The following is a 23,386-nucleotide window of genomic DNA, read 5'->3' as shown; positions in this document are numbered from 1 at the left end:
TAAAAAAAAAAAAAAAAAATGCTGGGTGTTACATGCTTGTAATACCACCACTCAGGAGGCTGAGATCGGAGGATTGCCATGAGTTTGAGGCCAGCCTGAACTACATAGAGAGACCTTGTGTCAAAAAACAAAAAAAACAAGGAAAGCAAAGAAATGAACCCAAGACCGCAAAGCCAGGTGATACCTTTGTGTGTCATGTTCCATGCAGAGATTGCAATGTCTCCAGATTTATTCAGCTTCTTATACAGTGTTATCACTTAGCCCCTATTCCTGCTGGTGTACTGGAGCCAGTTCATGCCAGCTTGGCATAACAGGCCAAATCATTTGGAGCAGGAGTTGCCAAACAATAGAGAACAAGTCTCCCCCCGCCACTGTATATATTATTTATTAGCATGTTACTGTTTTGTTCCAATAATTCATCAAAAATCTGTTACATTTCTATCAAGCTATACTCACTGGCATGTTTTTGTTAATGTTCTGGAAATAAATTTCCATGAGTCTTGAAAAAAAAAAATAGACATTCTCCTTCAATATCCCTTACAACCACCCCCCACCCCACCTCGTCTCTCAGTGGGGGGAATAATGTGGATAATACAATTGGGGCTACTGGGCTGCTCCCCTCTGCTTCCTGCTGGACCACTCCCCTCTACTCACCTGAACCTGAGCAATGCCCAGGCCAAACCCCTGACGCTTGTCCTAGGGGTTACTATATGGAGGCAGAGATTTTTTTTTTAAGTGAAGGACTCTCCCCACCAGAGTTAGTTCTAAGAGCTACTCTCAGGGTCCCAACCAGAGGTCCCCAGCTATTCTGGGCTCTCCTCTGCTCTTCAGCCCCAAGAAGTATCTAGGAGCAAGGACAGAGGAGAGGGCCAGGCCCTGATGACCTGAGGTGTAGATGCACCCCACCCTGAAGTCTTAGGGGCCTCCTCCCAGGCTGTTCCTGAATTCAGGACAAGTTCAGCCCCTGCAGGGGAATCTTCCAACAGCCCTCTGGCTAAAGAGAGTGTCCTCGGGATTCCATGGCACCCCTCTTACCCTCCTGGACCTTCTCAGGTGGGCCCCGGTTGGCTGCGCGGCCTTAGACCAGTGGCTGCTCCCCTCTGGGCCTCATTCCTGGCTGAGAGCTGCAGGCTTAGCCTCAGCCCAGCCCCGCCTGGCACCCGCTCTGCTCTTCCTTGGCTTCTGCCTGGCTCAGCTCCAGAGAGCAGCAGGGCAGGGCTGTCACATGCTGAGCCACGTGACAGGTGGCGGCTGGGGGCTCCATCCCATGCAGAGGACAGGGGCCTCTGCAGCCCCCTACCCCGCTAAAGCCTCCAGGGCTGCCAGAGTGTGTCTGGGCCAGAAGACCTCTCTACCCTCCCAGGTAGGCCGAGGAGGAGCGCGGGTGGGGTGGTGATGAGCTTGAGCATCCCCAGGTGCAAGGTCGGCCCAGGGGCCCCAGGCCAGGAGCCTCCAGGCAGATCCAGGGCACAGTGGGGCGGGGGACTGCGGAGAAGTCAGTAGCACAGAGGATGTTCCTCTGACACCTGTAACCCAATCACTTGCCTGACTGTCCCCAGCAGCTGCTCAGAATCATCCCCTTTGTGCTGGCTCCAACAGGTGTGCCCGGGGCGGGGGCAAGGCAGGGGACAGGCCCTGGGCACAGCTCTGCACCTGACAAGGAACAGGACTTTGGGAGCCATCACGGTGACCCGTAGCATCAGGACTGCTGTCCTAGAGGGTAGAGGGTAGCACTGGTCCCCAGGAGATGGAGGGGACATCTGTGGGGATGGATCTTGTGGGCAAGCCCTGTCCCCTCCCTGGGCCCCTTTCCTCATTTGTAAAATGTGAGCTTTGGCGGTGTGTGGGGGGTGCTCTGTGAATGGGACTCTGCCGGAGGTGGTCTTCAGGGGCCTGGAGTTAGAGAGGGCAGTGGGCAGGATCCTGAGGTTGTTTTCCTGAATTCCAGCCATCTCTGGCTCTGGTCTTCATTTTGTGGAAGGGCTCAGAATAGACAGTGCCTCAAAGAAAAGCTGGGGTAGCAGACAGAGCTTTTCTTGGTATTCTGTCATTTCCCTAGGCTCAGAGCTCGGACCTGCTGTGTGGCCTGGCTACTGCCAGACTTCTCTGGGCCCTGCCTCCTCCTCTGTGGGCCAGGCCCCACCCCCCAGGGGCCGGTGCTGGTGATAGCTCAGTCAGCCTACAGTTGGCCTTGAGCCAAGGTCAGGCACCAGGCCAGGGCAGCCCCGCCCCATGAACTGGTTGGGTTGGACATTTTGTAACTTCAGGACCGGAGAAGAGCAGGGACAGCTGGGCCGTCAGCAGCTTGGCGGAGCTGAGGTACTCTGTGCGGGGGAGGCTGGGGCTGCATCAATCAGGAGGGGCCAGGACCCAGCTCAGCTGCTCCGGGTAGCTGGTGTCCCAGCGAGCTTGGCTACTCTCAGCCATAGCTGCACTCACAGGCTGAGCTGTCCTGCTGAGTTCACCCACCTTCTCCTTGGAGGGGGTATGAGGAACCCAAGGTGGAGGGGAGGAGAGGGAGGGCTGAGGAAGGCACTGGCTGTCAGCAGGGAGGCACAGGGAGGCCTGAATAAGCTCAGAAAAGACTTCTTGGCAACAAACTCTGCCAGAGCCGGGGAAGGAGGGAGTTGGGAACCGCCCTGCCCTGAGGAAGGACTCGTCTGAGGGACTCTGGGATCCAGGGGGGTGGGAGGCAGCCTCCCTGTGAGAGTTGGGGGGGGTTGGTTCAGTCCTTAGGCTAAGGGGTACCTTGGTCCAGCTCCCCAAGGACCCCACGAGGGGAGGGCTGCTGTCCAGAGCGTGGGAGATGTTGTGAACTCCAGGTGTGGACAAAGTAGCAGGAGGTTAGAACTGGAGACCCTGATACTGAGGCTTTCAGGCTTACCCAATCCCCACACCCTCCTGTCTCCCTGATGGGGGTCCCGAGGCCCTTGGACAACATGTTCATGCACCTCTGTCACCACATTCCTGCCCCCACCTGGGGCTCACGTTAATGCCCCACCCTCCTGACATCAAGGTCCCTTTGTGTCCCTATCCAGGGTCTTTTCCTCAATCTCCCTCTGGAGCATCTGTCTTCATCATTTTAGTTCAAACTCAGACCCACAGTGACCAGTCTCTACCCCAAGATAAGTACTCTGAAGCTTGACTTATTCCTCCTGCAGCGTTGTGGGTGGCTGCAGGTATTGCCCCCATTTCACAGATAGGAAAATTGAGCCACAGAGAGGCCACAAGACCTGCCCAAGATACTACAGCTAATAATGGTAGTTGCTGGGATTTGAACCTGGGTCACTGGGTTCCCAGACCATGCCACACTGGCTGGGGCACCCTTAGAAGTCAATGGTGTAGATGAGGACTTGGAGTTGGAAAGTGCTCCTTCCCGGAGTCCAGTCCTCCTGACAGCCGAATGGGTGAGGAGCAGACATCTGCCCATTGGTGGGAGTCTAATGGAGCACAGGGCAGGGCCCTCAGCAGCAGGCACCCCATGAGTCATGGGGGACGGCAGACCTGGGTGCACACCCCACTCTTCCCCTTGCTCACGCCTGCGATCCAGTGCCAGTAACCATGGTGGCCCAGTGCCTGGCAGGGTCAAGGTGTGGTTATTACTCTGGAGCAAGTGTACCACTGAGCTACATCCCTAGCCCTTTTTATTTTTATTTATCTATTTTTGTTTTTTAGTACTGGGGATTGAACTCAGGACCTTGTGCTTGTGAGGCAGGTAGCAGCACCACTAAATCCCTGGCCCGTTCCCTTTTTATTTTTGAGACAGAGTCTCACTAAATTGCCTAAGGTGACCTCAAACTTGCGATCCTCCTGCCTCAGCTCCACCCCCAAGATTTCTGGGATTTTAGGCATATGCTACCATGCCCCACTTGCCTGATTATCATTTTTAGAGGACTCCTCAAGCCCATGGTCCTGAGGGCAGTGGCTTGTCCTGCCCTGGCCCTGAGGGGAAACAGGACCATCTTCTCACCATCAAAGGTTGTGGCGAATTGCTTCTCAAATTGCTTCTCGCCCTTTGGCTAAGATCAAGTGTAAAGGTTGTGACAACTCCAGTCCCACCTCGCCCTTCTGGAGACCCCTGGACCCCATAGCCCCTGGACCTCAGGAGCTTGCAGAAGTCTTGGGCCCCTACACCCTTTGCATAGTGGAGACTGGCAGAAACAAGCCTGAGATGGAGCTGTGGGACCTTCTCTCTCCTGCTGGCCCCTCCCTTCCCTCAGAGACAGGCCCTGGGTCCCAGCCCACAAGTTTCCCTTCCCCCAGGGACTGTGGCCAGACTGGAGGGACAGTCTCTGCTCTTCTGGATCCAGATTATTCACTGTGAAAGAGCGGAGTGGCAAGCTCCCTGCCTTCTGTGTCTTGTCTCCGTCTCCTTCAATTGGGTGAATAATGGTCCTTGCTGGCTGGCATAGCATGTAAATGTCAGATGTACCATGAGACCAGGGCTGGTGCCCATCCCAGTGCCTGAGCATCAGAAATCCCGTTTTTTTTGCATCAACAATGTCTGCTCAGCTCCTCTGTGAGATCAAAACCCAGGGTCCCCTGATCCATCCTTGGGTCCTCTACTTGCCAGGGTCCTGCCTGTCCCCACTGCCTGATGGGCACTCCCTGGGGCCTCAGCCAGGCCAGATTTGCGGCCTCCCTGCTGCTGGGAGCATTGCCTTCTGCTGTTGCCAGGAGCAGCTGCTGGAATCTTCTGTCCTCAAAGAGCTCCCCTCCCCACCAGGCCGTCCGTGGTCCTGTTTCTCAGTTTACATTTTTGTGGGCTCTGCAGAGTCCCTGATGAAAGGTAGGAGGGACAGGCATGTCTGCCTTGGCCCTGGTCAGTGGCAGTTAGAGGTGAGAGCCAGAGAGAAAGGCCAGGAGAGTGGGCAGGGCAACAAATATTTGTAGATGTCTTAGTAAAATAACTGTAACTGACCTTTCCTGAGCCTTCTGTGAGCACAGTGCCAAGTGCTTTGTGTAGCATTACGCCGTGGGATCCCCAGCAGAACTAGGGACCAGGAAACAGAGGCAGAGAGAGCGAGGCTTTGCCCAGGATCTCATCAGAGCTGGAATCCCAGGCTGCTGGCACTCTGAGACCTGCAGGGCTTCGTTCACTTCAGCTCCACCTCTTGGGGCCAGGGCCTGTCCTGTGCTGAGCCAATTGCCCAGCCTTGCCAGGTCAGAGCGCAAGGTCTTTGGGTTCGGCCCGGCCCCCAAGCTCAGAGCGGGAACAGCCTAAGGCTCCAAACCTGCTCTTGGACACTTCTGAACAGGCCTCCAGAAGGTAAGGGCGCAGGTTTGCCCCTCAGGGCATCCATCTGACAACAGCTTGTAGCCCTGGGGTGGAGTAGAGGAAAACAGAGCAACTGGGGCTTTTACAAAGTGATGTGACCAGGTCAGTGGGAGCACAGCCGAAAGACCACTGTGAGGGTGGATGAGAGCTCCCTGGAGGAGGCATCAGCCCAGCTCAGACCTGAAGAGAACGAGAAGCAAGGGAATGAGGGCGGGGTCCCCACAGGTCCTAGACACCAGGCTGAGCCCCAGATGCGTCACAGTGCTCCTCTGATGAGTCTCAAGGACACAGGCAGCCCTGTCCCGCTCTCCAGCCCTGACGTGACAGTGTGGAGACAAGACTGCCCCTCACCCCTTGCACTATCACTTCCTCCTCTGATCTGCAGTCTGGGCTGGCATGGGGGGCAGGGCCTCCGGAGGCCGGGTTATTCTTCCCCTTGTGGGGCTGTGCTGAGGTGCAGGGCGAGGGACCACCAGCCGCCTGGCCCCCTGTGCAGTGCTGGGGAACACGGAGAAACGTGATTCTGGCGTGGTTTAAAGTGGTGGTCACGTGGCCCTGGCGGTGTGACCCCTCCTGTACCCCCACTTGGACGGCGGGGTGAGGCCACAGGGTGGGGGTGGGGGACCAGCCAGGGTGCTGTTGCAGCAGGAAGAAGTGTGGCCCTGGCCCGCCTGCCCAGCCCTGCAGGCCGGGAGTGGCTGTCCCACGCTCCATCCCGCAGCCCTGAGCACCCCGGCAGAGGGAATGGTCTGGGGGATGTTATGTGTCCCACGGGGCAGGGCTTGAGGGGCTTCTGGGGCCCCTATGTGGGGAAGGACTGTGAGCCGTGTGAGATTGGCAGGGGCAGGGCTGCTGCAGGCCCTGGAGTGGCTGCAGGGTGTCCCCAAAAGGGGGGCAGCCCCGAGACCACCCATTTCACTCCAGCCACCTGGTAGGATGGATACCTTCGAGGACACAGCACGTCGGCTGCGGGAGGCCTTCAGCTCAGGGCGGACCCAGCCTGCCGCGTTCAGGGTGGCACAACTGGAGGGCCTGAGCCGCTTCCTACAGGAAAACAGGCAGCTGCTGCAAGACGCGCTGGCCCAGGACCTGCATAAGGTGGCTGGGGCTGGGGACGGAGGGAGGGCTCATGGAGTGGGGTTTGGAGGCAGCTGGGACAAAGGGGACAGGAGAGGCCTGTCCTCTGGGAAAGGGGGAACTAATAGCCCCTCAGAGCCTAGCTACTTCCCTGGCCAGAACTCGCACCTACTTTCCTCCATTCAGCTGCGTTGGAGCACCCACTGTGAGCCGGGCTGAGGCCTAGGCTCTGGGATACACAGAGAAGTAAGCAAAGTCCCCATCTACTGAGCTGATCTTCTAGGGGAGACATCCCAACAGTCAACACAGTTAGAGTGTTGGGAGGTGACAATGTCACAGAGGTATTCCCAGTGGGGGGGGGCAGAGGCTTATCTGTCGGGGAGGAAATTTCCCTGTGAAGGGTACACAGAGCAGAGATGTGGAGAAAAGGAGGGATGGTGAGGGCTCAGTGCAGCCGTGCAAAGGCCCTGAGGCAGAGGGAACTTAGAGTATTTGTGCTTGAGCAGCCCCAGCAGGCCAGGGCTGCTGGAGGGATTGGAGAGACAATTGAAAAATGAGGCCTGGTGGCCTCCCTGGGGACAGACCACCTTGCCACCATCAAGCCTCCACCAGTTTCTCACTGGCCAGCCCAGCCACCTCCCATCCCTGACTGGGCTATCTGGTCCCTTTCCCCCTGCAGCTCAGATTTCGCTTCTGCTTTCTCATCCAGACTCAGGCAGCCCGGGACTCACAAAGGAAGCAGCAGCCCAGAAAGTTCAATGGCTCCCTCCCTCAGTCTCAGCCAGCCCATTGCTCCCTGCCCCAAGCAGGGAGCCTCTGCCCACTGCATTCTCAGTTCAGCCACACCAGCTCTTGCCCAAAGAGCTCTTGACACCTTCTTGTCCAAAGACACACAGCCAGGAAGGGTAGAGCTAGGTTTTGAACCTGGCTCAAAGTAGCTTACTCTCCCAGAGTCATATGTTGAGATGGCTCTGCACTGTTCTGGAAAGCGGCTCACATCCTATTCCGGCCCAGGGCACTTACCAGAGATGAGGAGGGGCAGGCTGACAGGCTGGCAGGAAAGGGGCCAGGCTCGGCCACTAGGAAGTGCAGGTGGACGTGGCACTGTCCTCCCGAGTCCCAGCCCCTTCTACTCGGCTCATCTCCAGCCCTGGCCTTGCCACTGGTTTGCCGAGGGACCCTACACAGGGCACCCCCTTCACTGGCCTGCATCCTCCCACTGGACCATCCCAGCAGCCCTCAGCCCGTCCCACTCTGCTGTAATAGAGGACAGCTTCACTGTACCGGCTGCGACTCAGGCAGGGACAGCACCTGGCTCTGGTGTCCCAGCCACAGCCTTCTGCTGCTTGCAGCCTTAAGGACCAGTGTCCTGGGGGCTGGGAACAGGGCATACCAGCTGGTGGAGATCAAGACAGCACCCCTTAGATTTCTGTCTCCCCACTCCTGCTGCCAGTCTCCCCTGGTCCCTGGGCTGTGGGAACTGACGTGTACCCAGGGGCAGCTGTATGCCATGTCCCCTGTAGGTGGCTCAACACACAGGCACAGGCAGCCATGCAGCCAGTCCTGTTAAAGCCTAGACCCTGCCCCTGCTCTGTGTGGCTGGACTCCACCCCATCACCTCACCCACTGCACTCCTTGCTGAGCAGGAACAGAGCTGGCCCTTGCCAGCCTCAGGGCCTTTGTACCTGCTGGGATCTCTGCCCAGCATAGTATGCCTCCAACAATCCAGGTCTCCCTCTCCGCCTTTCTCCAAGCACCGATTACCTTGTACAAAACGAAGCAAATGCACATGTCCGCGCACACTTGACTCATGCATACCCACACCTCCTGCACACAGTCCACCCTTTGCCCTGCTCTGCTCTTTCCATAGCACTTGTCACAACAACGCAGCCATCAATGTTCTCATACGTGGTGACCGCCCCTGTCGTGGCATGGTTTCGGCCTCACAGGGCAGGTTGCTCCATCTGTTTTGGTCACTAGTGCATTCCCGGTAAAGGAATAGCACCATCTTTGAAGCCCTCACTGAGTATTCGTGCGCCAGGGTGGGCCCTGCTGGAGAGAGGCTGTGCCCCACCGTGCCCTGGCCACTTGCTGACCTGGGTCTCCGCCCTGCAGTCTGCCTTCGAGTCAGAGATATCTGAGATCACCATTAGCCAAGGTGAGGTGGACTTGGCCCTCAGGAACCTTCGGGCCTGGATGAAGGACCAGAAGGTGCCCAAGAACCTGGTGAGTCTTGGGGACAAGGCTGGCAGGTGGCTTCAGGGACTGTTTGCTCCTTTGGGATGGCTTCTGAATGCCTCTCACTGTTTACGCAGGCCACCCAACTAGACTCGGCCTTCATCCGGAAGGAGCCCTTTGGCCTGGTGCTCATCATCGCCCCCTGGAACTACCCTCTGAATCTGACCCTGGTGCCTCTGGTGGGGGCCATAGCGGCAGGTGAGAGAGGAGCCTCCACCTTGCCCGTCCCCTGACCTTGAGGCTGCAAGCCAGGGAGGACATAGAAAAGCTGGCTGTAGGTGTCCCTGCGTGGCCCACCACCCAGGGCTGTGTTGCCTCGGGCCCCAGCTCACCTCCAGGCTGAATTCATTGTCTGAAAGTAGGTGAGAGCTGAGCCTGCCCAGCAGGGTAAGGAGACGAGGCAGGCGGCTTTGCCCAGTGTCTCTCTCACTGTGCTGCCTGCAGGCAACTGTGTGGTGCTGAAGCCTTCGGAGATCAGCAAAAGCATCGAGAAGATCCTGGCTGAGGTACTGCCCCGCTACCTGGACCAGGTGAGCAGGGCGATGGGGCAGACAGCAGGGACTGGTAGGGCCTATGGGCTGGGCAGCCCCTCATGTGTGAGGGCCACAGGCTTAGCCCAGTGCTGCCTCTTCTGAGGTGTGTGGCTTGGCCAAATCACCTTCGCTCGGCCTCAACTCTCCTCTGAGGGTGGCCAGGCAGCCTGTCCCTGGCGGTCCCATGACTCACTAGGGCTGGCCCTCGCTCCAGGCCCCACTCCCACCTTGCTCCATTCATCCCCCCCTTGAGCCTGGGCAGCCCTGGTCGCACCAGCCAGGAGGGCAGTAAGGGCCAGGCAGGTTAGGCTGCCATCGAGGCTCCAAAGCAGGGGTCCCAGAAGAAGCCCTTGCCTGTCTACTTTGCAGAGCTGCTTTGCCGTAGCATTGGGCGGGCCAGAGGAGACAGCACGGCTGCTGGAGCACAGATTCGATTACATCTTTTTCACAGGTGAGGCCACTGGGCATCTTGTCCCTGCCCTTGGCAGGCAGATAGCCGGGGAGGAACTCAATTGCCCTGGCTGGGAACAGACCTGGATGCTCAGGAAGGGACGGAGTGCTGGGGCCACAGCCTACTTCTGCCAACCATGATCTCAGGAATAACGCATCTGCCCTTCTGAGCTTCTGCTGACCCACTGCCCAGGGCTGTATTGGCAACCTTGCATGTCCCCACAGTCCCCTGCAGGCTAGTCACTGAGGGACTAGGCCAGGGTGAGGAAGTGCTCCCCTCTGGGTCACCTCGCTGGCCAGATCACCTCTGTACCCAAGCCCAGACACCAGCTGGTTTCAGGACCAGAATGCAGTTTCTAGAGACAAGGAGGCAGGACACGACGCTTCCAGGGTCTGCCCGAGCCCACAGCTCTCTTCCAGCCCTGCATATCGTGTCAGAGCGATGAGGGCGCCAGCCTTGTCCTCCTCTATACAGCCTGCGCCCAGCACAGGAAAAGTCCTGTCTGACAGGGAAGCCACTATGGAGCAGAGGGGCGGCCCTCACTGTGGGGAAGCTCACCTCCTACAGTCACCACAGATGGGGGACAAGGCGTGGGGAGGGCCCCAGGGCACCCCCAACCACTAACCTCACAGATCTGGTGGGTGCTAGGCCAGGCCTCTAGAGCCGGCGTGCGGAGGCAAAGTGACTGCCACAGGCTGGCTTCCGGACCAGATCCATGAATCTACCCCATGATGTTTCCAGGCCTCAGTTTCCTTATCTGTAAAACCAAGGCAGTCCCAAAGTCACAGGTCTGCCCCAAAACGAATGAATCAAATGATGCATGAAGTCCTTGAGAAGCATTTATCCCTTCCTGTCCCGGTGAATGTTCGCTAAGTCAGTGATGTTTCCTGCATACACTGACCTTAGGAGGTTCTGCAGAGCTGGAAGGACAAAACCTCTGGAGTGTTACAGGAGGGCAGAGAGCTAGCAAGAACTGGGAGAATTATGGAGCCATCCTCATGTATGGAGGAGGAGGAGCCACCATGGATGAATCCACCTTAAGAAGAAAGAGCCAGGGAAGGAGCCACCTCCCTGGGGAGGGGCCCTCCAGACCTTGGAACTTGGGGAGGAGTGTGCAGGAGACAGAGAGACCCAAACAATAGCCGGGCCATGAGCTGGACTCTGGTCTTGGATGATAAGGGGGTCACTGAAGATCCTAGGGGAGAGTGGAGCGGTGGGAGGTTGGAGGGAGCAAAGTCGAATTTTAGAAAAGGTTGTCTGCAAAGTCAGCCAGGGTCAGAAACAGAGAGGCCAGGCACAGTGGTACATGGCTGGAATCCTAGCTAGGAGGCTGTGGCAGGAGGCTCAGTTTGAATCGAACCTGGGCAAAATAGCAACTCAGCAAGACTCTGCCTCGATGGATGTGATGGTGCGACAAGTAGTCCCAGCACTCAGGAAGCTGAGGCAGGAGGATCACTGTGAGTTTGAGGCCAGCCTGAGCTACACAGAGTTTAAGTACAGCCTGAACTATGTAGTGAGATTCTTCTCAAAAAAACAAAAAAAAACCAAAAAAGACCCCACCCCATTAAAAAAAAATAAAGGTAAAAAACAATAGGGCTGTGGATATAATGCAGTAGTAGAGCACCACTGGGGTCAAGCCCCGGTATTGCCAAAAAGAAGGAAGGAAAGAAAAAGCTACAGAACAAGTAGGAGCTGAGGGACTCTACTGGGTGGGTGGGGCCTCACTAATGGGTTCCCAGAGCAAACCCTGTGTTGCTGGAGCCTCTGCATTTTGGGGGTATGTCTGGGGGGCGAGATGAGCAGATTCCTGGTCTGCAAGGTGGCAGAATGGGCAGGATGCCAGGTGAGGCCCGGTCCCAGCTGCCTCAACCACCTCTCCAGGAAGAAGCAGGGACTCCAAGGCAAGGCCACCCTGCCTGCTCAGGGTGACTGAAGGGCCACTCTGGGTTCTATGTACTCAGGGAGCCCTCATGTAGGCAAGATTGTCATGACTGCTGCTGCCAAGCACCTGACGCCCGTCACCCTGGAGCTGGGGGGCAAGAACCCCTGCTACGTGGATGACAACTGTGACCCCCAGACTGTGGCCAACCGCCTGGCTTGGTTCCGCTACTTCAACACCGGCCAGACCTGTGTGGCGCCTGATTACGTCCTGTGCAGCCCAGACATGCAGGAGCGGCTGCTTCCTGCTTTACAGAACGCCATCACCCGTTTCTATGGCGATGACCCCCAGAACTCCCCCAACCTGGGCCGCATCATCAACCAGAAACATTTCAAGCGGCTCCAGGAACTGCTGAACTGTGGCCGCGTGGCCATCGGAGGACAGAGTGACGAGAGCAATCTCTATATCGGTGAGCACCCCTCTCTCCCACCGCAGCCCACCTACCTAGGACCCTTTCTGCTGCTAGAGCCTGGCCTGAGTCCATAGTCCCAGTCTCATGGTTCCAGAACAAGAATGCTCCAGCCCACTGTGGTTCTGAGCTTGTGACTCTGATTCTAAAATCTGGCTCCACAGCTCTGGATCTGCTGAGCTCGGACCTCAACTCTGGGGGCCCAGAGTGTGGACTGTCACCTCATATGCTCTTCCTCAAGGGCAGGACTTGGACCCCAGATTCTCAGATCCTAGGAGCTGGTGTCCTGGGAGGTCAGACCCTGGGGCTCTCTGGCTTCTCCCTAAGGAGTGTCCCAGCTGTGCACCAGGCTGAGCTGCCCCTGTGTCCACAGCACCCACAGTGCTGGTGGATGTGCAGGAGACAGATAAGGTGATGCAGGAGGAAATCTTCGGGCCCATCCTGCCCCTGATGACTGTGAGGAGCCTGGACGAGGCCATCAACTTCATCAACCATCGGGAGAAGCCGCTGGCCCTGTACGCCTTCTCCAACAACAGCCAGGTGGGGCCCAGTGGGCTGGTCAGGGTGGGATCAAGTACCAGTAGTGGACCATGGGAGTGGGGCAACAGAGAGGATGTGGCCCCTCTGGGTCAGTCATAGGACTTCAGGGATGGTGGCTTCGTGGCTCTGGCCCTGCCCTCCCATAGTAGCAGATGAGATCCCCACACACCCTATGTGCACCACACTCCGCTGAGCCTTCAGTGGGCAGCTCCCCCAGGATCTCCAGGGCCCAGTGTCCCTTACCTGTGTCATCGCCCATCATCTCAGCCTAGTGGCCACAATGTTGCCCCTCAGTGCCTGGCTCTGGAGGACATGGGGGAAAAGAGTGCAGGAGTGACTAGAACATGCAAGGCCCAGAACGAGCCTTTGCCCCCCATCCCTGGACGCCCCAGTGGCAGGGGGCAGTCCTCAGCCTAGGACACACCAAGAAGCACCAACAGTGCCTCTCACCTATCCCTCATGACAGTCTCTCCCTGTCTAAACAATGGGTTGTACTACTTTTAAATTTGTATTTTCATTAGTACACAGTTGCAGTACTGATTACATTCGTCATGGGAAGTTGGTACATGTACATAACACATCTTAACTTTTAAATCCAACAGTGGTTTTAAATATACTTTTTATTCCGGGGACTAACTTTAGATTTAAAGAAAAGCTGCAAAGACTGCAGAGACCCTATGTATCCCACATTCCATTCCCCACAGAAGGTGCTGACTGGGTACTGCACCAGTAACTGCTATTAAACTTGGGATCCTGCCAGTTTCCCATTAACATCTCTCTGCTCCAAGATCTGATACAGCACTAAGCTCAGCCTGAAGCGCTGGCCAGGCCTCTGCAGTGTCCCTAATCTCAGGTTGTCTAGGTTTTCTCATGATGTAATAATAGCTATGGGTTTTAAGAATGCTAAAGAAGCTAAAGCTGACTCTGGGGTACCTTGCAGTTGGCAAGTGTAACTATCACCAACTGGGCAAGGCCCAGGTCCTCTATGAGGTACCATGGCACCCCCACAAACTAGGGAATGAACCTAGGGTCTACACAGAGCTACGTCCCTAGCCCTCTTTATTTTTTGACAAGGTCTCATTAACTTGCCCAGGCTGGGCTCCAACTTGCCATCCTCCTGCCTCAGCCTCCCAGAGTGCCAGGATTATAGGTGTATGCCACCACATGCAGATCCATTGCACCCCTTCTTGTCTTTGGGTCAAGTCTCCCAATCTGCCTGCCTCGCTGCAAGTGGCCTAGTTAGGCCCTATCTGTGGGAGGGAGAATATGTGCTACATGTATCATCTACATATATTCTCTGGAACGCTTACATTTAGGTCATAATGGACTCACACATTTATGTGATTCAGGGGCCCATGATGTGCTCTGTCCCAGGCTTGAGCAGAGGAAGTGCCTGTGTCCCCGTGGCACACCCAGCCTTTAGTCTGACTTCTCTGGCTCTACAAGAAGCCCCAGGTTTCTTCTTGGGGTCACCTGGTCCTCACACTGTCCTAGACACCCAGCACCGGTCTCAGGACACAGAAGGCACCTGCCCTCACTGTTTAGAAGTCCATGGTGCTTTGTGCTTGTCCTGTGGCCTTGCTGTGGCCACTAATGCTGGTCTCAAAGCAAGAGATATCTGAGCCTACTGGTGGAGGGGTCCACTCTACCACACATCATACAAGCGCGACATAGCTGTCATCTGAAGGTCACACTGACTGGAACTCCTTGTGGTCTGACTAGTGTCTGTCAACCATTTGTCCTGTTCATTCTTCAAATAAACCCAAAGACTGAAGAAGAAGGTCCTTCATTAAGTCAAGCAGGGGCCAAGTTCAAGTCTCTAAGTAGAAATCTGACCACGTTGTCATGTCTTAAAGTGTCCCCACACTCATCCCACACAGCCCGTCTCCCAGGCTGCCCTCCTCCTGATGCCCTCAGGAACACGTCCCTCCCCGGGGATGCCTCCCTGACTACGGGCACCTCACTACTGCTGCTGCACTCTTCAGGTCCCCAGGCGATGCTGGGTCTCTTGCCTCTCCTATAGACCATACACTCTGGAAACTTGTTCCAGGTTAGAGGTTGCACACAGGACAGCTCCACACTTGCCCTGAGCCGACACAATGGCCCTAGGCCCTTGCTGAAACAAGACAGTGGAGGTGGGTTCAACCTTCACCCTGCCTGCTCTCTTCTAGGTGATCAAACAGGTGCTGGCCCGGACCAGCAGCGGGGGATTCTGTGGGAATGATGGCTTCATGCACATGACCCTGGCCAGCCTGCCCTTTGGAGGAGTCGGTAGGTGTTGCAGCAGCCTGCTCTCCTGCACCCTTCTGTGATGCCGAGCATTCCGACTACATTCCTGCTGCAAAACACAGTGGGGTCAAGGAGGCTCCTTTCCAATGACTGGGTTCCACCCCCAGCCTCCCAGCCTGTACCCCACCACATCTGGCACAGAACCCTCCAGACCTGTCTGCACTTATCCATACAGGTGGACCGCAGACAATTTCGGTAGTTTTCTTTGCTACCCTGTCCACCCTTTTGCTGCTCCTTTCTCCCCACAGCATACCTTGGGGTCTGTCCATCTGTCCACACACACAGCTGCTGAGTGCTTTTCACTCCATGCTGCTCCCTCACCCACTATGTCCCTGCAGTCCAGCCCTAGGTACAGGGAGGTCAAGAGTGTGAAGATGGCCCACTCCCGACACAGCTGTAAAGCCCTGACCCGAGTCAGTGACTCCACAGCTGTTCCCAGAAAGCCTTTCACAGTCTGTGACCAGGACAGCCACTTCCCCTCCCTGAGCCAGCTTCCTCAGTGCAGGGGTAGAATTGGAACAGGTGACTCAAGGTCTTCTTCCCTGTCCTAGCAAGCTGTGCCTGCTGGAACCTAGACTGTCCCTGGAGGGTAACCTGTGCCACAGCTGTCCACTGGGCTAACACCATGGCAGCACAGGCCTAGAAGGGATGAGCACACTGCATCCCCTACTCTGGACCTCTTTCCAGCCTCTGAGAGCCTCAGCTCTCTCCTGAGTCCCTGACAGACCCTGCCTACCTGCCCCTCCCTAGTCCTAGCTCCTCATCCTACCTCCTCTTCCCCAGAGAGGTAAGTGGGTCTGTTTGCAGGCAAATCTGGAAGCCTCCTTGATTGCTCCCAGCACCACCTAGGCTGTGTTCTGTAGACAACCCTGGCCTGGGTCCTTGTCCGTTTCTCTTTCTGGACACAGAATTCATAATAACACAGTGCTCACTTTGTCCATGGTCAGAACACTTAGTTGCTGTCTCAACTCTGGGAGGTGGGTACCAGTGTCACACAAAAGGAGACTGAGGCAGTTGCTTACTCAAAAGCTATTCGTGGCAGAGCCCACATCCAACCCTAGCCAGTCTGGCTCCAGAATACTTTCCACTGACCACTATCTGCCTATCTTGCCCTGATATCTGGTATCCCCAGGGCTTGCTAAGCTGGTCCTAAAGCCTTCCCTGGGGCCTGGCCTTTTATATACAATGCCTCATAATTAGCTCATTGTACGGATGGGGAAACTGAGGCTCACAGGGGTGATGTAGCCCTCCCGTCAGAGCCAGGTCTGCCTGACATCCCCTTGGCTGGCCACTGTGGTCCTGACCATGTGTGTGCTCTGCTACATACAGGTGCCAGTGGGATGGGCAGTTACCATGGCAAGTTCTCCTTTGACACCTTCTCCCACCACCGCGCCTGCCTGCTCCGCAGCCCTGGGATGGAGAAGATCAATGAGCTCCGCTACCCACCCTACTCATCAAGAAACCTGAGGGTGTTGCTGATGGCCATGGAAGAACGCAGCTGCAGCTGCACGCTGCTCTGAGTCTGTGGGCACCAGGTGCCCACCCTACTCCCTACCAGCTGTGGCAGATATGGCCTGGGATCCAAAGCACAAGGACACTTGCCAGGCAACAAAACAGTCTGCTTAGCACAGAGCAATGCCCGCCTTCCTCCCTCTTGGGGTTCCCTCTTTGGGCCTTCAGCTGCCCCCCAACTAGGCTAAGCTGAGTGAGAACATGGGACGGATGTGCAGTGACAGTGACCTGTTCCCTTCCTTCTGCACCAACCATCCATATCCTAGAAGAGGTGCAGCAGAGGAGCCCTGTCACACCTTGGAACCTGTGTGTGACTGTGCCATCCCTGTCTTCTCTAAGCCCATTTCCTCAGCTGTGCACTAGAACTAGGGGTGATGAACAAGTGATACCTCCTGAGACTATATGAGGATTAAATTAGGGAGGTGCAGACACCAAGCTCCTGATACCCTGTCTCTTCTCCCTGGAGTGTGCCGCCGCCTTCTCTCATCAGGTGGGCCCCTCCACGGGCCTCTCAGGACCTCCCCACACCTTGTCCTCAGGAGGTCTCAGGGCTCTCATTGTTTCTGCCACCAAAGCCAAAATCCCGGGCTTGACAACCAAATTCCATCTTTGAGCAAATCCTGCTGATACTGTTGGGCCCAGGAATGTTCCGATGCATACTCAATCACAATGCTGGGGCAGGCCTGGTGCAAGCCACCACCCATTACCTCCCTTCTTCCCTTCGCCCGGGCCCGCTCCCCTGTGAACACTGATCTCCCCAAAGCAAGCTGAACCATCCCACTCCTCTACCTGAGACCCCTCGGGGCTCCCTTGACCCATAGGTCTCGCAGTCCTTGGGAGGCTCTATCTCTCTAGGGACACGTAACAGCCCTGCACTCAGTCTGTTCTTGTCCGGAGGACCTCTACACATGCTGCACATGCCCTCTTCATTCTCCCTGGCCTGCTCAAGTGCTACTCATCCTCACCCAAGTCAGCGCCTCCTCCAAGAAGCCTTTCCTGACCACCACCCCTCAACATCACACACTGACTGACTCAGGGGCGTCTCAGAGCCCGCAGTCCCCGGGGGCTCCTCTACCACAAACACAAGCGAGGAAATAGGCGGGTGGAGAGACGAGCTCCCAAGCCATACGGATCCAGGCGCAGAACAGGGTCGCACCGCGCGACTGGCCGGCTTGACATGTCCTTGCCTCATTTCATCTGGAAAGTGATAATGATTCTCCCACATGGGGAGAACCGTGAGGACTAGATTAAGTTACAAGGACAGTGTCTGGGTGGAGAGTCGCTACATCGGATCCTCTTTGGGGTCCTGACGCCGCTCTCAGAGACAGCCCGGCCGCCCTGCCCTCTGCACCGGGAACTACTTTCAAAGGCACGCCTCGGAAGTCCCGCCTCCAGCGGCTCGGAGGTCTTCGCGAATTGGCCTCTGTGATCCAATATGGCGGCGCCCTCCAAAGCTTCAAGCGCTTACTTTCTCTCAGCCAATCAAAAGAAGTATATCTCGGAATTCCTCCTTCTTCAGGTGGGACCACCGGCCAATCAGGCCGCAGCATGAAGGATCACCTCGAAAAAGGCGAAGCCAGCCAACCCAATAGTAGTGTCGCAGAGTTAGGCTCCTCCTCTCGGCCGTCCATCCCGCTCGGCTCGGGAAGGAGCGGAAGCTCCTCAAGGTGGGTATTCAGGGCTCGGTCGTGAAGGTCAGGCGTGGGCAGCACGGCGTTGAGGGCAGGTGTGGTGTGGTTTATCCTGCAAGCTCAGTGCTCAGGCTCTTTTTCCGGCGATTTAGGATCCACGGTCTCAGTCCTTCAGCGTGTAGCGGGCGCTCTCTCAGCGCATGCGCAGCCTGACGGGCCCGTTCTTGCGTCCATGGCGTCAGAGGTCATGGGGAGGGTCGGAGAAGGTGGCGGCAGTGTTTGGTATGGGTGCCGGAGACTCGAGTCTGGTCAAGAGTAGGTCCCAGCAGAGGTTACAGGAGGGACACTACACTGCCGGGCTCCCTGCCAGGTTCTAAGCTAGACCCTTGCCCTTGGGGTGGACGAACCCCCAAGTCTCACGACATACACCTCCCCCCACCCGCGTCTTGGAAATGAAAAGCCTGAGGTCAGGCGACCTCACCTGCTCAAGGTCGCTCAGGAGGCTGGGACAGTTCTAGGAGAGCCTTGCAGTGGGGAAAGGAATTGGACTCTTAAGAATTATTTAAATCTTTAATGGTTCCACCAGGGCAGGACTGAGTTCCAGTTCTGGACCCAATCCTATCTTGTGACTTTGGCCACTTAACAGGACAAGATAACAGTGCATGTGGTTCACTCTCACACAGCCTGGCACTAATTAGCTCTCGGTATAGTGGCGGTTCGTTGTGGGTTTGTTTTTTTTTGTTTTGTTTTGGTACGGGGATCAAAGTTAGGACATTGTGCTTTCGAGGCAGGCGGCTGAACCACTGAACTAAATCCCCAGCCCCGTTCCTTGTGTTTTTGAGGTGAGAATGTGGTGGGCACGGGAGAGATGATAAGCAGGAGTTCTGGGGAGAAGCAATGGGCTTAACAGGCTTTTTAGTAAGTGAGAGAGAAGGAAATTGGGGTCCACAGGAACTCCCAGCATCTTAAGCTGGCGAAGCTGGGATGGTTTGGAGGGCTATGAGATGCTATACCTGGGAACCGGAAGGCCCAGGAACAGGGTGTAAGTCATGCTGGAGGTGACACAGAGGCTCCCGGTGTGTCACAGTACCAGTGTGCCTGGGGTTGGCAGTCCTTAACCCCTCTTTCTTCCTTATGCTCCCAGATGCAATGCCTGACCATGCCCACACTACTGCGGGCCCTGGCCCAGGCTGTGCGCACAGGTAGGAAGGACCAAGGGGGCCTATCCTAGGGTAGGGAGCCCAGTCTCCTAGTGTGAGATACCACCTACAGAAGCGTAACTCCTCTCCTTGCAGGACATGCTGCTAGTGGCCGGAGCATCCACAGCAGTGCCATGGTAGCAACCTACAGTGAGTACCTAGGTGGCCTCCAGCATGGGCTTTCCTGAGCATGGTCTTGCTGGAGTCCAGGGAGGAGACTTGGGCCTCAGTTCTGACTTTGCCAGGGGCTCCTCATTTTCTGCTCTGAGGATGATGGAGACTGAGTGTAATTCATGGGGCAGAACCCTCCTTTGAGGAGGTGGGGTCTCAGCACATCTCATTGTGATGGAGAGGGAACCTGTGAAGGTAAGGGACAAGCCCCTTACCCTTTGACTCAACCCTTGTTTGAGGGTCCTTAGCTCAGAACTGCCTGGGACCAGGGAGAAGCAAGCAAGGCCTGCTTAGGGCCTGTGGCACCTCCCAGGGCTCTGGCTTGTGTTAGGGGAATGAACCCAGTGGTTGTACCTAGGTGTGAGGGCCAGGCCTCATCTCCTGAGATGGATTCCTTAACCTCCTCCATGGCCTTCCTGCAGAGTACGTGAATATGCAGGAACCCACGATGGACATGAGGTCAGTGACTGACCGGGCAGCTCGGACCCTGTTGTGGACTGAGCTCATCCGAGGTGGGTCCTGGTGGAGGTGGGCAGACTTGGAGCAGAGGTCAGGTACAGATGTGCTGGGGAGGAAAGATGCCCACTCACCATGACTTGCCGCTCACAGGCTTGGGCATGACCCTGAGCTACATGTTCCGGGAGCCAGCCACCATCAACTACCCGTTTGAGAAGGGCCCGCTAAGCCCACGCTTCCGTGGGGAACACGCCCTACGCCGTTACCCATCTGGGGAGGAGCGCTGCATCGCCTGCAAGCTTTGTGAGGCTGTCTGCCCTGCCCAGGTGAGCCCTGGATCCCCTAGCTACCACGCAGGGGAGTCCATGAAGCACTAGACCACAACCTGACCACTCTGTTTAAAGCATTTCCCCAGAAAATTCCCTTTCCTGCTTTGAGTCTCCTCCCCCACCCTATGAGTGGAACCAATGAGACCTTTTTGCCCAAGTATCGTGAGTCAGCAAGTCAGCACAAGCCGGCATCTGCCTGCAGACCAGGTGGCACATGTGGGGCCTTTCCTGGGGAATGGCTGAGGGTAGGAAGGTTGGGTCCAGGAGTCACGGGATGGCACCCAAGGTTTCTTCAAGAGCCCATCCCTGGGCTGGACTGAGACTCACAGCCGAAGCCCTCCAGCCCCTGCCCCATCTTGATGGCTGGTCTGGGAACCATGTCAGGACATAGCTGGCAGTGTGGCTTTGATTGGTTGTGTTGGTGGGTCTTGCACAGACTACCTGGAGTCAGGGCCTCTGATGCAGGAACAGCTATGGCCTTTGTCCACAACTGGTGTGCACAGCAGGAGCCCTGGCGGGCATAGTCCATACTCATGGTCTGTATAGAACCCGCTTTTTATTTCTGTGGATCAGGGCAGCTCCTGGCATAGTCCTAGCACATGTCGTGGACCTCTCCCAGGTCCTCCAGGCCATGGGCTGTGGCCTTGACATTTCTCCTCCAGCCATTGTCCGGAGCACATAGGAGAACCCCCCAACCCATGGCAGCAGTGGTGATAGTCATGGTTTCCAGGTGGCGAGGGTCAGGCCAAGCCCTGCGCCAAGCTCATTCCTTAGCACATTTAGTCTTTGTGACAACACCAGCAGATAGGATCATATTTCCATTTTTATGAGCACAAAAAGATGAGGCTGTCAGGCAAAGGTCCCACAATGAATAGTGAACGTGACACTCCTGAGTGGGGTAAAAATTAAGTGTACTTGAAGGTCCCCCAAGCTGTCCGAGGCACAGGCACCAGGTCACCTCTTTCCCTCCGCTGTGATAAGGCTGACCCTGGGTACTGAGAGTTAAGGCCGTTTTCAAGTGTGGGCTCTGTACCTCACTGGCTGTGTGGCTTCAGGAAGCCCTTCAGTGTCTCTGAGCCTCAGTGTTCTCATCCATCAAATGGATATAACTAGACCTGAATTAGAGTCTTCTTAGGCCTAGACAGTCACTGGCAACTTACTACAGATGAGATGACCCCTCCCCAGAGCTACGGGTATGCAGTGAACAAAGCAGGTATCAGCCCTCCCCTTGTGGGAATTATGTCCTAGGGTAAGAAATTGGACAGTTAACTTGGGAGCAAAAAGAGTGTCAGATGAGACAAGTGACAGGGTGAGAAGGCAGATGTGAGGGGTTCCCCAGAGGATCTGGATGATAATGGAGCACCTGTGCAGACACCAGGGGTAGGGATGAACTGAGGGCTTGATCCAGGGCCAGGACGTAGCTGGCAGTGTGGCAGTGACCGGTGGCCACTCCCCACACAGGCCATCACCATTGAGGCCGAGCCCAGGGCCGACGGCAGCCGCCGGACCACCCGTTATGACATTGACATGACCAAGTGCATCTACTGTGGCTTCTGCCAGGAGGCATGCCCTGTGGATGCCATCGTTGAGGTGAGTGGGTCTGGTGGGCCAGCTGGGGCAGGAGTTCCTGGGAGGAATCTGACCAGGCTGCACTGTACCCCAAACTGTAGGGCCCCAACTTTGAGTTCTCCACCGAGACGCACGAGGAGCTGCTGTATAATAAGGAGAAGCTGCTGAACAATGGGGACAAGTGGGAGGCTGAGATTGCTGCCAACATCCAGGCCGACTACCTCTACCGGTGATGTGCCCACCTACTGCTTGGTGCCCGCAGCCCTGCTGCCCAATAAAAGCTCTGATCCTCACTGTTGTTTCCTGTCTTGTGTCCAGGGACTTAGGGTGGATCATCCCTAGACTCCCAGCGGCCTGTGGCTTCTTCCAGCTGGAGCAGGGTGTGATCCACCAGCCTGTTCTCTCGGTGGGTTCCAGCTGCCCAGGGATCCTGTGCTGGTCCAGCCCTCCCGTGTGACTCCATGGGCTCATCGGGCCTTGTTCATTGTTGCCCATAGCAACCCTGACACCCACACGTCTTCCTGGGCATCGTCCTTTAGGTACAGTAATCCTGGAGGCCACCTGAGGCCTGCTTTTCCCATAGTCTCCAGTGCCTTCGGGGTGGGGGTGGGGGCTGGGCCTGCTTCTCCTGAGACTGAAGGCCTAAGACCATTAGGAATTGGAGCCTCTGAGGCCCCAGGCTGAAGTTTGTTAGGAAACTCAAATAGGCAAGGCATCTTTTGCCTGAGGAGGAAGGCTGCTTGGGTTACAGTCACGAGGGGATGACACAAAGCCTCCTGTCCCTTAGCTGGCCTTGCCTCTAGCCACATCTTCCTCCTAAATTCCCCACAGCAGGCTATGGCCCAGCGTTGGGACTTGCCCAATTTGCAGTCCCAGCAGAGTGCTGTGGTTTCCTCTAGCACCATGCACTGATGTAATGGCCACTGACAGCCCCTTGATAGGCACTAGGAGAGGCTTTCCAATCATTCTCAGTGTGAGAAAACAGGCTTAAGAGTGGTGAAGTGATATCCTCAGGTCATATACATAATGTCCTGTTCAGGTCTAGGATATTTCAAGTCCCTTCCCCTGTCCTTCCCAACAGTGCTATTTACAAAACTCTCCGAGATGCATCTGGGAAAGAAGGTGGGAGGGTGTTTTGCAGATCAGTAAGTGGGAAATGCCCCCAGTGCTCTCTCCACTCAGGCAGAACTGTAGATTAGACACTCAAAGTGTGTGGAGGCCTGTAGCAAAGAAACCCAGCCTGTCCCCAGGGACTCAAAGCCTGTGGAACTGGGCACAGGGGCGACATGTAACTGCAGCAACTGAAGTGAAAAACAGCCCAGAAGTGACTGTGTCCCGCCCACTGCTAGTCCTGGTGGCTGCTGCAGACAGGAATTGTAAGGCGGCAGGCTTAGAAATCCTAAACATCGCTACCTTTTCCCAGATGTAACTGAGATCCCTGGCATAATGCCTTACTGTACCCAGATAGATGAGACGCATTGAACATGGTGCAGACTGTACCCAGCTAACTTGGTTCTTGCTGATAACAACCAAGGCATTTCTGTATCACAAGTATAGTTGTGATACCAGTGTTTTTGTTTTGGGTCTTTTTGAAACAGGGTTTCACTGTGTAGTCCAGGCTGGCCTTGAACTCACTATGTACCCCTCCCTCCCTAGCTAGCCTCAAACTTGTGTAGATCCTCCAGCCTCAAACTCAAGACAGCTGGGATTACAGGCCTGTACTACTGCCTGTGACCTCTTTTTGTGTCCATGGCAGGGCTAGTTT

General features: G+C 56.1%; 2 protein-coding genes across 12 annotated transcripts; both read left to right on the top strand.

The window, feature by feature from the left end:
* The first annotated feature begins 1,210 nt into the window (after nucleotides 1–1,210).
* Aldh3b1 (aldehyde dehydrogenase 3 family member B1) lies at nucleotides 1,211–17,744 on the top strand. Of its 8 annotated transcripts, none has more exons than XM_010635769.3 (10): nucleotides 1,220–1,363; nucleotides 6,203–6,376; nucleotides 8,471–8,581; nucleotides 8,671–8,791; nucleotides 9,038–9,123; nucleotides 9,496–9,577; nucleotides 11,539–11,925; nucleotides 12,299–12,465; nucleotides 14,637–14,736; nucleotides 16,084–17,744. In XM_010635769.3, the coding sequence occupies exons 1-10, from the start codon at nucleotides 1,226–1,228 to the stop codon at nucleotides 16,272–16,274; spliced, it is 1,557 nt and encodes a 518-aa protein (XP_010634071.2). In that variant the 5' UTR covers nucleotides 1,220–1,225; the 3' UTR covers nucleotides 16,275–17,744. The 8 variants fall into 8 exon arrangements, with proteins under 8 accessions (XP_033612331.1, XP_010634071.2, XP_010634075.1 ...); XM_010635773.3 differs by having other exon boundaries at nucleotides 1,243–1,363; nucleotides 6,214–6,376; XM_010635770.2 differs by lacking the exon at nucleotides 1,220–1,363 and adding an exon at nucleotides 2,174–2,319.
* A 93-nt stretch (nucleotides 17,745–17,837) lies between these two features.
* Ndufs8 (NADH:ubiquinone oxidoreductase core subunit S8) lies at nucleotides 17,838–21,914 on the top strand. 4 transcript variants are annotated; one of them, XM_010635776.3, is made up of 7 exons: nucleotides 17,838–17,933; nucleotides 19,042–19,099; nucleotides 19,193–19,246; nucleotides 19,690–19,779; nucleotides 19,877–20,049; nucleotides 21,514–21,642; nucleotides 21,723–21,914. In XM_010635776.3, the coding sequence occupies exons 2-7, from the start codon at nucleotides 19,042–19,044 to the stop codon at nucleotides 21,852–21,854; spliced, it is 636 nt and encodes a 211-aa protein (XP_010634078.1). In that variant the 5' UTR covers nucleotides 17,838–17,933; the 3' UTR covers nucleotides 21,855–21,914. The 4 variants fall into 4 exon arrangements, with proteins under 4 accessions (XP_010634078.1, XP_010634081.1, XP_010634080.1 ...); XM_010635779.3 differs by lacking the exon at nucleotides 17,838–17,933 and adding an exon at nucleotides 17,972–17,992; XM_010635778.3 differs by lacking the exon at nucleotides 17,838–17,933 and adding an exon at nucleotides 18,065–18,179.
* Nucleotides 21,915–23,386: the final 1,472 nt, after the last annotated feature.

This window comes from Fukomys damarensis, unplaced genomic scaffold, assembly GCF_012274545.1.
Source record: "Fukomys damarensis isolate Sample0158 unplaced genomic scaffold, DMR_v1.0_HiC HiC_scaffold_27, whole genome shotgun sequence".
In the NCBI taxonomy this organism is placed as follows: domain Eukaryota; kingdom Metazoa; phylum Chordata; class Mammalia; order Rodentia; family Bathyergidae; genus Fukomys; species Fukomys damarensis.
Note: the sequence above shows the minus strand (reverse complement) of the source record. Positions and strands in the feature narration are given on the sequence as shown.

Coding starts and splice junctions, on each gene's coding strand:
- Aldh3b1 (XM_010635769.3), top strand. CDS start 1,226: ATGCTGAGCCACGTGACAGGTGGCGGCTGGGGGCTCCATCCCATGCAG. Junction 8,582..8,670: donor AGAAGGTGCCCAAGAACCTG/GTGAGTCTTGGG, acceptor CTGTTTACGCAG/GCCACCCAACTAGACTCGGC. Junction 12,466..14,636: donor CCTTCTCCAACAACAGCCAG/GTGGGGCCCAGT, acceptor GCTCTCTTCTAG/GTGATCAAACAGGTGCTGGC.
- Ndufs8 (XM_010635776.3), top strand. CDS start 19,042: ATGCAATGCCTGACCATGCCCACACTACTGCGGGCCCTGGCCCAGGCT. Junction 19,247..19,689: donor TGCCATGGTAGCAACCTACA/GTGAGTACCTAG, acceptor GCCTTCCTGCAG/AGTACGTGAATATGCAGGAA. Junction 20,050..21,513: donor AGGCTGTCTGCCCTGCCCAG/GTGAGCCCTGGA, acceptor CTCCCCACACAG/GCCATCACCATTGAGGCCGA.